This window comes from Oncorhynchus kisutch, linkage group LG11, assembly GCF_002021735.2.
Source record: "Oncorhynchus kisutch isolate 150728-3 linkage group LG11, Okis_V2, whole genome shotgun sequence".
Classification (NCBI taxonomy): domain Eukaryota; kingdom Metazoa; phylum Chordata; class Actinopteri; order Salmoniformes; family Salmonidae; genus Oncorhynchus; species Oncorhynchus kisutch.
Genome location: NC_034184.2, coordinates 37,428,170 through 37,442,446, shown reverse-complemented (window position 1 = coordinate 37,442,446; position 14,277 = coordinate 37,428,170). Strand labels below are relative to the sequence as shown.

The 14,277-nt window shown below is 44.1% G+C and overlaps 1 protein-coding gene across 6 annotated transcripts in view; it reads right to left on the bottom strand.

The window, feature by feature from the left end:
- The window catches only part of LOC109899716 (regulating synaptic membrane exocytosis protein 1), an 81,112-nt gene that overhangs the window by 20,644 nt on the left and 46,191 nt on the right, over positions 1 to 14,277 (bottom strand). For all 6 annotated transcript variants that reach the window (XR_004211622.1, XR_004211623.1, XM_031835703.1 and 3 more), the window contains exons 7-16: positions 13,416 to 13,456; positions 13,081 to 13,191; positions 12,655 to 12,754; positions 12,415 to 12,538; positions 10,750 to 10,796; positions 10,311 to 10,423; positions 10,168 to 10,188; positions 9,875 to 10,005; positions 7,926 to 8,097; positions 7,657 to 7,810 (exon numbers count right to left, since the gene is read on the bottom strand). Coding sequence is in view for 4 of the 6 variants with exons in the window: in XM_031835703.1 (XP_031691563.1) it covers positions 7,657 to 7,810; positions 7,926 to 8,097; positions 9,875 to 10,005; positions 10,168 to 10,188; positions 10,311 to 10,423; positions 10,750 to 10,796; positions 12,415 to 12,538; positions 12,655 to 12,754; positions 13,081 to 13,191; positions 13,416 to 13,456 (1,014 nt within the window). In the remaining 2 variants the exon portion in view is untranslated. The remainder of the gene's footprint in view (positions 1 to 7,656; positions 7,811 to 7,925; positions 8,098 to 9,874; positions 10,006 to 10,167; positions 10,189 to 10,310; positions 10,424 to 10,749; positions 10,797 to 12,414; positions 12,539 to 12,654; positions 12,755 to 13,080; positions 13,192 to 13,415; positions 13,457 to 14,277) is intronic.

Here is a 14,277-nt window from a genome sequence, read left to right as displayed (position 1 = left end):
AATCTCGCTGCAATCACACTGCAAATAACTAAGGATGATGTGAGTGTTTTTTTGTCATCTTTAAAGGAGAGGAATGCTTCATTAAAGCTGAGAGTGGGTCCCTTTAATCTCCAATTTGCTTTTCTACCAAGAAAAATAATGAGAGGTTAGTGGCGGTATCAATTTCTTTCTATCTTCCTCTCTCTCGCTCTCTTTTTTTCTCTCTGTCTTTCACACACACACACATATGCCCACACGCACACACCCACAACCACAGACAAATACGGCAGTAAAGTTTCCTGAGTGTTCTGACAACAACAGAACAACGTTTTAGTGGTAGAATGTCGATGGAATGTCTCTCTTAGTAAGAAGACAGCATTCCCATGCCTCCACCCACCTTTAGACACAACTGGAAGATGGCTCTGCAGCGGATAGCTATGACCTCCTGACCAATTCTGCTAGTTTGTGTGTTCTTTTTTTTTTGCCATGAAGTTAACTTTTTTGGTTCATAATATTTCTGCCATCATTTCCTATGACCGAAAACAGCTTCTGGATATCAGAACAGTGACCAGGCCCTCATCCCTGGGACTCGAAAGAGGAAGAGACGGTGCAGGAGAGGCAAAACTGGCGAGCTCCCTGACAAGACTAAGACAGAGGTTAAATAAACCGCCTCCACCCTCTGTTCTATTGGCAAACGTACAATCACTGGAGAACAAAATGGACGAGCTCCGTTTGAGACTATCTTATCAACAGAACTGTAATATCCTATGTTTCTTGGTGTCGTGGCTGAACAAGGACAATATACATCTAGCGTTTTTTTCCTATGCATTGTCAAGGCAGCTGGTGGAGGATCTCTAATGTTGAGGAAGTCTCAAGGTTTTGCTTGCCTTACTTAGAATACCTAATGATATGCTGCAGACCATATTACAGTATTTACCAAGAGAATTTTCATCTATATTTTGTAACTGTCTATGTACCATCACAAACCGATGCTGGCACTAAGACCACACTCAACAAGCTGTATAGGGCCGTAAGCAAACTAGAGAATGCACATCCAGAGGAGGCGCTCCTAGTGGCCTCTGATTTTAATGAATGCAGGGAAACTGAAATCCGTTTTACCAAATTTTTACAAGCATGTCATCTGTGCAACTAGAGGTGAAGAAAACTCTAGATCAGGAGTCAGGAAATACCCTTTATACACTCAATAAGGAATTGGTCTGATGAAGAGGATGCTAAGCTACACGACTATCCTTTTGATAGCACAGACTGGAATATTTTTTTAATTGAACCTTTATTTAACTAGGTAAGTCAGTTAAGAACAAATTCTTATTTACAATGACGGCCTACCCCTGCCAAACCCGGGCCAATTGTGCGCCGCCCTATGGGACTCACAATCACAGCCAGATGTGATGCAGCCTAGATTCAAAACAGGGACTGCAGTGATGCCTCTTGCACTGAGATGCAGTGCCTTAGACCGCTGCGACACTCGGGAGTCCGAATATGTTCCTGGATTCATCCAATAACATTAAGGAGTTTACCACATCAGTCACCGGCTTCATTAATAAGTGCATCAATGTTGTTGTCCCCACAGTGACCTTACGTACATATCCCAACCAGAAGTCATGGATTGCAGGCAACATCCGCACTGAGCTAAAGGCTAGAGCTGCCAATTTCAAGGTGCGGGACACTAATCCGGACGCTTATAAGAAATACCGCTATGACCTCTGATGAGCCATCAAACAGTCAAAACTTTGGTCAATGCAGGGTTTGCCAACTATCACAGATAATAAATGGAAACCAAGCGGCGAGCTGCCCAGTGACGTGATCATACCAGATGAGTTAAATTCCTTCTATGCTGGCTTCAAAGCAAGCAAAACTGAACGATGCATGAGAGCACCAGCTGTTCCAGATGACTGTGTGATCTCGCTTTCCATAGCCAAAGTGAGTAAGACATTTAAACAGGTTAACATTCAAAAGGTTGCGGGGCCAGACGGATTACTAGGATTCGTACTCAGAGCATGCGCTGACTAGCTGGCAAGGGTCTTCACTGAGTGTCTTCAATCTCTCCCTGACCCAGTCCGTAATACCTACATGTTTCAAGCCGACCACCATAGACCCTGTGTCCAAGAATGCCAAGGTAACCTGTCTACATGACTATCGCGCTGTGGCACTAAAATGTTTTGCCATGAAGAGCTTTGAAAGACTGGTCATGGTTCAAATCAACACCATCATCACATACACCCTTGATTGACCCACTCCAATTCGCATACCGCGCCAACAAGTCCACAGATGATGTAATCTCTATTTCACACCACACTGCCCTCTCCGACCAGGAAAAGAGGAACACCTACGTGAAAATCTGTTCATTGACTACAGCTCAGCATTCAACACCATAGTACCCTCCAAGCTCATCACTAAGCTCAGGACCCTGGGGCACGAGACAGCCTATAGGAAGCAGGTCAGCGACCTGGCAGTGTGGTGCCAGGATAGCAACCTCTCCCTCATCGTCAGCAAGAGAAAGCAGCTGATCGTGGACTACAGGATATGGAGGGTTGAGCAAGGACCCATCCACATCGACGAGGATGTAGTGGAGCAGGGTTGAGAGCTTCACGTTCCTCGGTGTCCACATCACTAAGGAATCACCATGGACCTTCCGCACATACCAACACAGTCATGAAGAAGGCACGACAATGTCTCTTCCCCCTCAGGAGGCTGAAAAGATTTGTCATTGGCCCACAGATCCTCAAAACACTCTACAGCTGCACCATTGAGAGCATCTTGACTGGCTGCATCACCGCTTGGTATGGCAACTGCCTGGCATCTGAACACAAGGCGTTACAGAGGATAGTGTGTACTCCCCAGGACATCACTGGGGCCAAGTCTGAACCAAGTCTGGAACCAACAGCACCCTGAACAGCTTCTACCCCCAAGCCATAAGATTGCCAAATAGTTAGTTAAATAGTTAACCAATAGCTACCCGGAAAATCTGCATTGAGCTTTTTTGCACTAACTCTTTTGACTCATCTACTGTTTATTATCTATCATGTTGCCTAGTCACTTTATCCCTACCGATATGTTTCATATCTACCTCAATTACCTCGTTCCCCTGCATATCAGCTCGGTACTGGTACCCTGTTTATACAGCCATGTTACCATTATTCCTTGTGTTATTGTTATCACTTCCGGCGCGTGTTATCACTTCCGGCGCCGACAGAGATGGCCGCCTCGCTTCGCGTTCCTAGGAAACTATGCATTTTTTATATTTTTTTATGTGTTATTTCTTACATTGGTACCCCAGGTCATCTTAGGTTTCATTACATACAGTCGGGAAGAACTACTGAATATAAGAGCAACATCAACTCACCATCAGTACGACCAGGAATATGACTTTCCCGAAGCGGATCCTGTGTTCTGCCTTTCACCCAGGACAACGGAATGGATCCCAGCCTGCGACCCAAAACAAAGACGTTGTAAAAGAGGGAAACGAAGCGGTCTTCTGGTCAGACTCCGGAGACGGGCACATCGCGCACCACTCCCTAGCATACTTCTCGCCAATGTCCAGTCTCTTGACAAAAAGGTTGATGAAATCCGAGCAAGGGTAGCATTCCAGAGGGACATCAGAGACTGTAACGTTCTTTGCTTCACGGAAACATGGCTCACTCGAGAGACGCTAACGGAATCGGTGCAGCCAGCTGGTTTCTTCACACATCGCGCAGACAGAAGCAAACATCTTTCTGATAAGAAGAGGGGCGGGGGCGTATGCCTTATGGTTAACGAGACGTGGTGTGGTCACAACAACATACAGGAACTCAAGTCCTTCTGTTCACCTGATTTAGAATTTCTCACAATCAAATGTCGACCGCATTATCTACCAAGGGAATTCTCTTCGATTATAATCACAGCCGTACATATTCCCCCCCAAGCAGACACATCGATGGCTCTGAACCAACTTTATTTGACTCTTTGCAAACTGGAAACCACATATCCTGAGGCTGCATTCATTGTAGCTGGGGATTTTAACAAGGCTAATCTGAAAACAAGACTCCCTAAATTGTATCAGCATATCGATTGCGCAACCAGGGCTGGTAAAACCTTGGATCATATTCTAACTTCTGTGACGCATATAAGGCCCTCCCCCGCCCTCCTTTCGGAAAAGCTGACCACGACTCCATTTTGTTGCTCCCTGCCTACAGACAGAAGCTAAAACAAGAAGATCCCGCGCTCAGGTCTGTTCAACGCTGGTCCGACCAATCTGATTCCACGCTCCAAGACTGCTTCCATCACGTGGACTGGGATATGTTCCACACTGCGTCCAACAACAACATTGACGAATACGCTGATTCGGTGAGCGGGTTCATTAGAATGTGCATTGAAGATGTCGTTCCCATAACAACGATTAAAACATTCCCAAACCAGAAAACGTGGATTGATTGCAGCATTCGTGTGAAACTGAAAGCGCGAACCACTGCTTTTAACCAGGGCAAGGTGACCGGAAACATGACCGAATACAAACAATGTAGCTATTCCCTCCGCAAGGCAATCAAACAAGCTAAGCGTCAGTATAGAGACAAAGTAGAGTCACAATTCAACGGCTCAGACACAAGAGGTATGTGGCAGGGTCTACAGTCAATCACGGATTACAAAAAGAAAACCAGCCCTGTCACGGACCAGGATGTCTTGCTCCCAGGCAGACTAAATAACTTTTTTGCCCGCTTTGAGGACAATACATTGCCACTGACACGGCCCGCAACCAAAACATGCGCACTCTCCTTCACTGCAGCCGAGGTGAGTAAAACATTTCAACGTGTTAACCCTCGCAAGGCTGCAGGCCCAGACGGCATCCCCAGGCGCGCCCTCAGAGCATGCGCAGACCAGCTGGCTGGTGTGTTTACGGACATATTCAATCAATCCTTATCCCAGTCTGCTGTTCCCACATGCTTCAAGAGGGCCACCATTGTTCCTGTTCCCAAGAAAGCTAAGGTAACTGAGCTAAACGACTACCGCCCCGCCCCATAGCACTCACTTCCGTCATCATGAAGTGCTTTGAGAGACTAGTCAAGGACCATATCACCTCCACCCTACCTGACACCCTAGATCCACTCCAATTTGCTTACCGCCCAAATAGGTCCACAGACGATGCAATCTCAACCACACTGCACACTGCCCTAACCCATCTGGACAAGAGGAATACCTATGTGAGAACGCTGTTCATTGACTACAGCTCAGCATTTAACACCATAGTACCCTCCAAACCTGTCATCAAGCTTGAGACCCTGGGTCTCGACCCCGCCCTGTGCAACTGGGTACTGGACTTCCTGACGGGCCGCCCCCAGGTGGTGAGGGTAGGTAACAACATCTCCACCCCGCTGATCCTCAACACAACACAAGGGTGCATTCTGAGCCCTCTCCTGTACTCCCTGTTCACCCACGACTGCGTGGCCATGCACGCCTCCAACTCAATCATCAAGTTTGCGGACGACACTACAGTGGTAGGCTTGATTACCAACAACGACGAGTCGGCCTACAGGGAGGAGGTGAGGGCCCTCGGAGTGTGGTGTCAGGAAAATAACCTCACACTCAACGTCAACAAAACAAAGGAGATGATTGTGGTCTTCAGGAAACAGCAGAGGGAGCACCCCCCTATCCACATCGATGGGACAGTAGTGGAGAGGGTAGTAAGTTTTAAGTTCCTCGGTGTACACATCACAGACAACCTGAATTGGTCCACCCACACAGACAGCATCGTGAAGAAGGCGCAGCAGCGCCTCTTCAACCTCAGGAGGCTGAAAAAATTTGGCTTGTCCCCAAAAGCACTCACAAACTTCTACAGATGCACAATCGAGAGCATCCTGTCGGGCTGTATCACCGCCTGGTACGGCAACTGCTCCGCCCACAACCGTAAGGCTCTCCAGAGGGTAGTGAGGTCTGCACAACGCATCACCGGGGGCAAACTACCTGCCCTCCAGGACACCTACACCACCCGATGTCACAGGAAGGCCATAAAGATCATCAAGGACAACAACCACCCGAGCCACTGCCTGTTCACCCCGCTATCATCCAGAAGGTGAGGTCAGTACAGGTGCATCAAAGCAGGGACCGAGAGACTGAATAACAGCTTCTATCTCAAGGCCATCAGACTGTTAAACAGCCACCACTAACATTGAGTGGCTGCTGCCAACACACTGACTCAACTCCAGCCACTTTAATAATGGGAATTGATGGGAATTGATGTAAAATATATCACCAGTCACTTTAAACAATGCTACTTAATATATAATAATATAATAATCTTTACATCCCCTACATTATTCATCTCATATGTATATGTATATCCTGTACTCTATATCATCTATTGCATCTTTATGTAATACATGTATCACTAGCCACTTTAAACTATGCCACTTTGTTTACATACCCTACATTACTCATCTCATATGTATATACTGTACTCGATACCATCTACTGCATCTTGCCTATGCCGTTCTGTACCATCACTCATTCATATCTTTATGTACATATTCTTTACCCCTTTACACTTGTGTGTATAAGGTAGTAGTTGTGGAATTGTTAGGTTAGATTACTCGTTGGTTATTACTGCATTGTCGGAACTAGAAGCACAAGCATTTCGCTACACTCGCATTAACATCTGCTAACCATGTGTATGTGACAAAGACATTTGATTTGATTTGATTTATTTTTCTCTCTGCATTGTTGGGAACAGCCCATAAGTAGGCATTTCACTGTTAGTCTACACCTGTTGTTTACAAGGCATTTGTCAAATACATTTGATTTGATTATACTCAGGCCCTGTAACGAGCTGAGAACCTGCACAATGGTGGATGTCACATAAATACACACATTCATAGACAGAAGGAATGCAGTAAGCAGACCACATTGATAGAGACATGTATGCTGACAGACATGAAGACACACACACCCACACAAGCACAATCTACATTTATATACATACTGTAATATCTCAAACTCACACACATTACTCTCACACACACACACACCCACACACACACACACACACACACACACACACACACACACACCCACACAAGCACAATCTACATTTATATACATACTGTAATATCTCAAACTCACACACATTACTCTCACACACACAAACACCCACACACACACACCCACACACACACACACACACACACACACACACACACACACACACACACACACACACACACACACACACACACACACCCACACCCACACAAGCACAATCTACATTTATATACATACTGTAATATCTCAAACTCACACACATTACTCTCACACACACACACACACACACACAAAGGATAAGCAGACCACATACATATGTAGGATCTTAATTTGACCTATATTGTCAGATCAAAATAATCCTGCAGCAACAGGATTTGTACGTTTAGTCCATGATGTTGCAAAATCGGTAGTTAGGCTACTAGCTGGCCAAAAGTAGGCTACATGAAAAGTGCAATATTGTTCAAATGTAACCCTGTGTTAGTGTGGGTTTTCAGTGAATTTAGGTAAATCACAAAGCTTATCTGCATTTCCTGTGGTGCAGGAAAATTCTCAGCAACAAGAGTGTGATCAAATTAAGATTCTACATCTGTACAATACAAAGAAATATATTGTGAAGACACATCGCACATAGACCTGTCTGTGACTTACGCTGCAGCTTCTTGCTGGGTGTGTCGGTGTGGGGGTGTCTGCGGGGCATGTAGGGCGATGGCCGGGGCAGAGGGATGGAAGACACGTCGTGGGTTTGCAGATTGTACCAATGAGGCTTATCATCCAATGGGGCTGTCTCGAGCTCTATCAGGATCTAAACGTAACCAATATTAGCACAATCAGTCAAACACAAGGTCAATGAAAGCAATTCATCAACTTCAATGTTTGCCTGAGTGTCTGTATCTGTGTGTATGTAAGTGTGTGTGTACCTCGCCCATAAACATGCTATCCTCGTCAGGTAGGCGAGGCTGGTCCCACACGGTCAGCTCTAGCATGTGTTGGCGGAAGTCTCTGCGGTGGACGTGGGAGTACACAAACGTCTGGTTCCACATGGGCTCTCCGCTCTTCTTCACTGTCTTAGTCCTCCTCTTGCTCTTGTCACTGAGTGCGCGTACACACACACACACAAACACAAACAGGCAGACAAACACAAACACAAACAGACAAACACACAGACAGACAGACAGACAGAGCGAGAGAGAGAGAGAGAGAGAGGAGTTAACATATTTGTTTGTTTTTCTATGTAGTTGGAAGTTGACATACACTTAGGTTGGAGTCATTAAAACTTGTTTTTCAACCTCTCCACAAATGTATTGTTAACAAACTATAGTTTAGGCAAGTCGGTTAGGACATCTACTTTGTGCATGACACAAGTAATTTTACCAACAATTGTTTACAGACAGATTATTTCACTTATAATTCACTGTATCACAAATCCAGGGGGTCAGAAGTTTCCATACACTAAGTTGACTATGCCTTTAAACAGCTTGGAAAATTCCAGAAAATGATATCATGGCTTTAGAAACTTCTGATAGGCTAATTGACATAATTTGAGTCAGTTGGAGGTGTACCTGTGGATGTATTTCAAGGCCTACCTTCAAACTCAGTGCCTCTTTGCTTGACATCATGGGAAAATCAAAAGAAATCAGCCAAGACCTCAGAAAAAAAACTGTAGACCTCCACAAGTCTGGTTCATCCTTGAGAGCAATTTCCAAATACCTGAAGGTGCCACGTTCATCTGTACAAACAATAGTATGCAAGTGTAAACACCATGGCACCATGCAGCCGAAGAAAAAGCGTTCTGTCTCCTAGAGATGAACGTACTTTGGTGTGAAAAGTGCAAATCAATCCAAGAACAACAGCAATGGACCTTGTGAAGATGCTGGAGGAAACAGATACAAAAGTATCTATATCCACAGTATCCACCTATATCCACCTATATCGATATAACCTGAAAGGCCGCTCAGCAAGGATGTAGCCACTGCTCCAAAACCGACATAAAAAAGCCAGACTACGGTTTGCAACTGCACATGGGGACAAAGATCTTACTTTTTGGAGAAATCTCCTCTGGTCTGATGAAAGAAAAATATAACTGTTTGGCCATAATGACCATCATTATGTTTGGAGGAAAAAGGGGAGGCTTGCAAGCCGAAGAACACCATCCCAACTGTGAAGCACGGGGTGGCAGTATCATGTTGTGGGGGTGCTTTACTGCAGAAGGGACTGGTGCACTTCACAAAATAGATGGCATCATGAGGGTGGAAAATTCTGTGGATATATTGAAGCAAAATCTCAAGATATCAGTCAGGAAGTTAAAGCTTGGTTGCAAATGGTCTTCCAAATAGACATTGACCCCAAGCATACTTCCAAAGTTGTGGCAAAATGGCTTAAGGACAACAAAGTCAAGGTATTGGAGCGGCCATCACATACCTTAATCCCATAGAAAATGTGTGGGCAGAACTGAAAAAGTGTGTGTGAGCAAGGAGGCCTACAAACCTGACTCAGTTACACCAGCTCTGTCAGGAGGAATGGGTCAAAATTTCACCCAACTTATTGTGGGAAGCTTGTGGAAGGCTACTCGAAACGTTTGACCCAAGTTAAACAATTTAAAGGCAATGTTACCAAATACTAATTGAGTGTATGTAAACTTCTGACCCACTGAGAATGTGATGAAAGAAATAAAATCTGAAATAAATCCTCTCTACTACTATTCTGGCATTTCACACTCTTAAAATAAGTGGTGATCCTAACTGACCTAACTAAGACAGGGAATTTTTACTAGGATTAAATGTCAGGAATTGTGAAAAACTGAGTTTAAATGTATTTGGATAAGGTGTATGTAAACTTCCTACTTCAACTGTATACTACGATGACGTACCTGCGGTCCGGCAGGAAGTACATTTTGACATAGGGGTTTCTAGGTCGCCCATCCGGTCGGGGAGGCAGCTCTGTTGCCTGGACCACATTCACTATTAGCTGGTGTCCCACCTTATCATACCACAGCTTCACCTGCACACAGACACACAGAGACACACCCCATCATGATCACTAGGAGCCAACAACCCATCTTAAATGATATTACGTAGGCTACAAACTATATAGAAATACAAGACAACCCCAAATGTCTGCACTCATGATACATGACATGACAATCCTTTGGTATTGACTTACTGAAAGTTGTCCGGGCAATATCTGAAAGCACACACATAAACACACACATAATGGAAATGATCACTATGAGCCAGATTACTATCACATACATATCATATACCAATGCATAATAATCCCACATATGTCTGTTGGTGTGTACTCACTGTGAGCTGTCCAGGCATTAGCTGTGGGTCTCTTAGTGCACTGGGGCTGGTGGGGGACATGACTGATATAGATGGCTGCTCCATCTTCTGGGACTCGAATGAACTGGAACCTGCTGTGAGGGCAGAAATAAGACAAGACACATCTCACCCAGTTAAACCCCTAACAACTAGGGTCAAAAAGAAAGAGCAAGAGAGAGTTGACAGAGAGAGAGACAGAGAGAGGAAAAGCAAAGAGAGAGAGAGACAGAGACAGAGGGGGAGAGAGACAGATTGAGAGAGAGAGAGAAGGAGAGAGAGAAGGGGAGAGAGAGAAAGAAAGAAAGAAAGAAAGAAAGAAAGAAAGAAAGAAAGAAAGAAAGAAAGAAAGAAAGAAAGAAAGAAAGGAAAAGCAAAGAGAGAGAGAAACAGACAGAGAAGCGAGAACAGATGAAATACCTACTAGATTCTAGTGGAGGGTGGGATGTGTCTGGGATTCTTGGGATATCACTGGAGTCAATCAGAGACATATCAGTTAAAGTCACACTAACATCTGATAGAACAGGATAACACAAGTATACAAAGACTATTATTTAGTGTTGTCTTGACTGTTGGTAGGTAAAAACAGGAGGGAAGAGTAGGATCAACATAGAAAGAGTAGGATCAATATAGAAAGAGTAGGATCAATATAGAAAGAGTAGGATCAATATTAAAAGAGTAGGATAAATATAAAAATAATAGAATCAACATAGAAAAAGTAGGATCAACATAGAAAGAGTAGGATCAATAAAGAAAGAGTATGATCAATATAGAAAGAGTAGGATCAACATAGAAAGAGTAGGATTAATAGAGAAATAGTAGGATCAACATAGAAAGAGTAGGATCAACATAGAAAGCGTAGGATTAATAGAGAAATAGTAGGATCAACATAGAAAGAGTAGGATCAACATAGAAAGAGTAGGATTAATAGAGAAATAGTAGGATCAACATAGAAAGAGTAGGATCAATATAGAAAGAGTAGGATCAACATAGAAAGAGTAGGATTAATAGAGAAAGAGTAGGATCAATATAGAAAGAGTAGGATCAATATAGAAAGAGTAGGATAAACATAGAAAGAGCAGGATCAATATAGAAAGAGTAGGATCAATATAGAAAGAGTAGGATCAACATAGAAACATTTTTACAACCAATAATCCCTTATTGCAGTCTACTAATTTAGGCATTCGTCAGCTCTATGGTCACAGGGGTGGGGGAGGATGAGGATGCTTGTGTAAATTTGTGTGGAAGGAGAGGGGGTCTTAATACTGTAGCTTTACTTACTGATAGGCTTTATACAACCTTTGCAAGTGTTTGGAAATACATATTTTTTTACAAAGGAGCAAGACAAGTCAGGTCAGAAACAAACAACTGTTCAAAATTATAACCAAATGTATGTACAGTCTGTGATTGGACTGAGTAAAGAGTGATACCCAATTAAAACGAGGCCAATTCTGTTTCACCCCCCTTCTCCTCGTGTGTAAACTCGTTCATTCGCCCTTAAGAAATTAAAAGCACTGCATTGATGTTTGAATTTCAACCCACTGGGCAAAAGCAGGTTGAATCAACGTTGTTTCCACATCACTTCAACCCAGAAAAATGGTGACGTAGGGATCAACCAGTTTTTTTTATCAATGTGGAAATCTGATTGTATTTGACAAAGAGTCATCAACGTTAGGGAATTTGTTCTTTTTTTTCACCCAACTTTTAACCTAAATCCAATGACAGGGTGAATTTGTTTTTGTTATTTCACATTGAATTCACGTTAGTTGACAACTCAACAAAATGTAAATCAAAACTAGAAGTTGAACTGACATCCGTGCCCATGTGGGCACCCTATTCCATACACCAGTCCATTCCTTGTAAATCTATGAGGAAAAGTATGAATGTACCATTTGGAGAGAAAGGTGGGAAATTAAATTGGGCAATGGGCTAACCTAAGCATGATCTCACCAGTGCCAAAGACAGACACAGAAGACACTTGCGTCACAGAGTTGACCAAGCGTCACAGAGTTGCTGCCCTAATCATAGTGCATCTATTAGGGTTCGGTGTCTTTTCCTCAAAGGTAAGAGTCTCTTATTCCTGACTTACCCAATGGGCCGGGACACCACTAGTTCCACTTGGGGTTCTGTTTGGGAATTGAGAATGATATTGTAAACTTCTTTCTGGGTTGCTCCTGGCAACATCTTGCCGTTCCACTGCAGAACCTCATCCCCTGAAAATACACAATGTCATTCTTCAAAACCGACACACACATACAAACATATTTACACACACATACACACACCCACACTGTATGTACACACACACATACACACACACTTTGCATACCTGCTCGTAGGTGTCCCACGACGTCGGCCAGACTGCCCTTCTTGACTACAGTGATGAAAGCTCCCAGTCTGCCCGCTTCTGTGACCCTTCCCCCAACCACCTGAAGACATTCATGTGCACATACACATACACATAGTCAAGTAAAACAATGGCCAAACTTAAGACACGCACGGACGCACACACACACACACACACACACACACACACACACACACACACACACACACACACACACACACACACACACATACACACACACACACACACACACACACACACACACACACACACACACACACACACACACACACACACACACACACACACACACACACACACACACACACACACACACACACACACACACACACACACACACACACACAGTCTAACCCAAGTGTGATCTGGTCTGGTATGATCTCTAACCTTCAGCCCCAGCAGTGCCCCGGCCTCTTTAGGCATAACGCTCCTCTTGCTCAGGGTGATTCGGCCGATTAGATGGTCACCCTCTTTGGATGGCTGCCATGTCACCGGATGCTGTGAACAATATACTGATTCAACCTAACAGCCTGGGAACAACCACATTATACCTAACCCACTCTCTCTGTCTCTGTTCCTCTCTCACTCTCTCTCTCTCAATCGACAAGCACACACTATATAGAAATTCACACACACTTACAAACATAGACAGACACAAACACTCACTCAATCACACTCACTCACTCACTCAAATAGATACAAAAAAAGAATCAGTCACTTACATGCCACACAGTGGGGTCCAGCGGGTAGCACTCCCAGTCCCCTACACGAGAAATGAGATCCACTCAACCAGTAGAAGTAGATGAAAGGAGACACACACACACACAGACACACAGACACACACACACACACACACACACACACACACACACACACACACACACACACACACACACACACACACACACACACACACACACACACACACACACACACACACACACACACACACGGAGAAAGACAGAGCCAGGAGTTGCAGCAAGGAAAGAGAAGGTGTATACACAGCACATACCAGCTCAGCTGCCACTATACACAGCTGAGCCAGATCTGGACCTTCGTTAGATGATTTAATATTTTGTTTCGAGACATGACACTTTACCAGAATCACCCAGGGCTTGACCCCATACTCCTCTTAGTGATTAGGAAAGAAAAAGAGTCTCCATGTGATGCATGTTTGTTGAGCTCTTCGTGAATATTGAGCAAACTTTCACTAGGACGTCTAGTTAAGGGAAATCAATTAACAGCCTTACTGCCATTGTCCTTACGTACATTGTGACGCACCTACGAACTGAAAGTATGCGCACACGCACTCAGAGAAAGATTTGAATGCCTGAACACTCCTTCTGTGCTCAACCCATCTCGGACCGAGCTAAAAAAGGAAACATGGCTCGCTACTGCGCTGGTGTGTTTAGAACTAGTTTGGACAAATCCCCTCTTCTTCTCTCATATGATCGATTAGTCATTAGAGAGCTTCGTCTGGTTTCAATCCAGGTTGGCATGTGGAACAAATGGCATTAAATCAAAGTGGACTGAAGCCCATTCGAAACAGTGCTGGGTTTACAATAGTATCTACTTTCTTCTGCT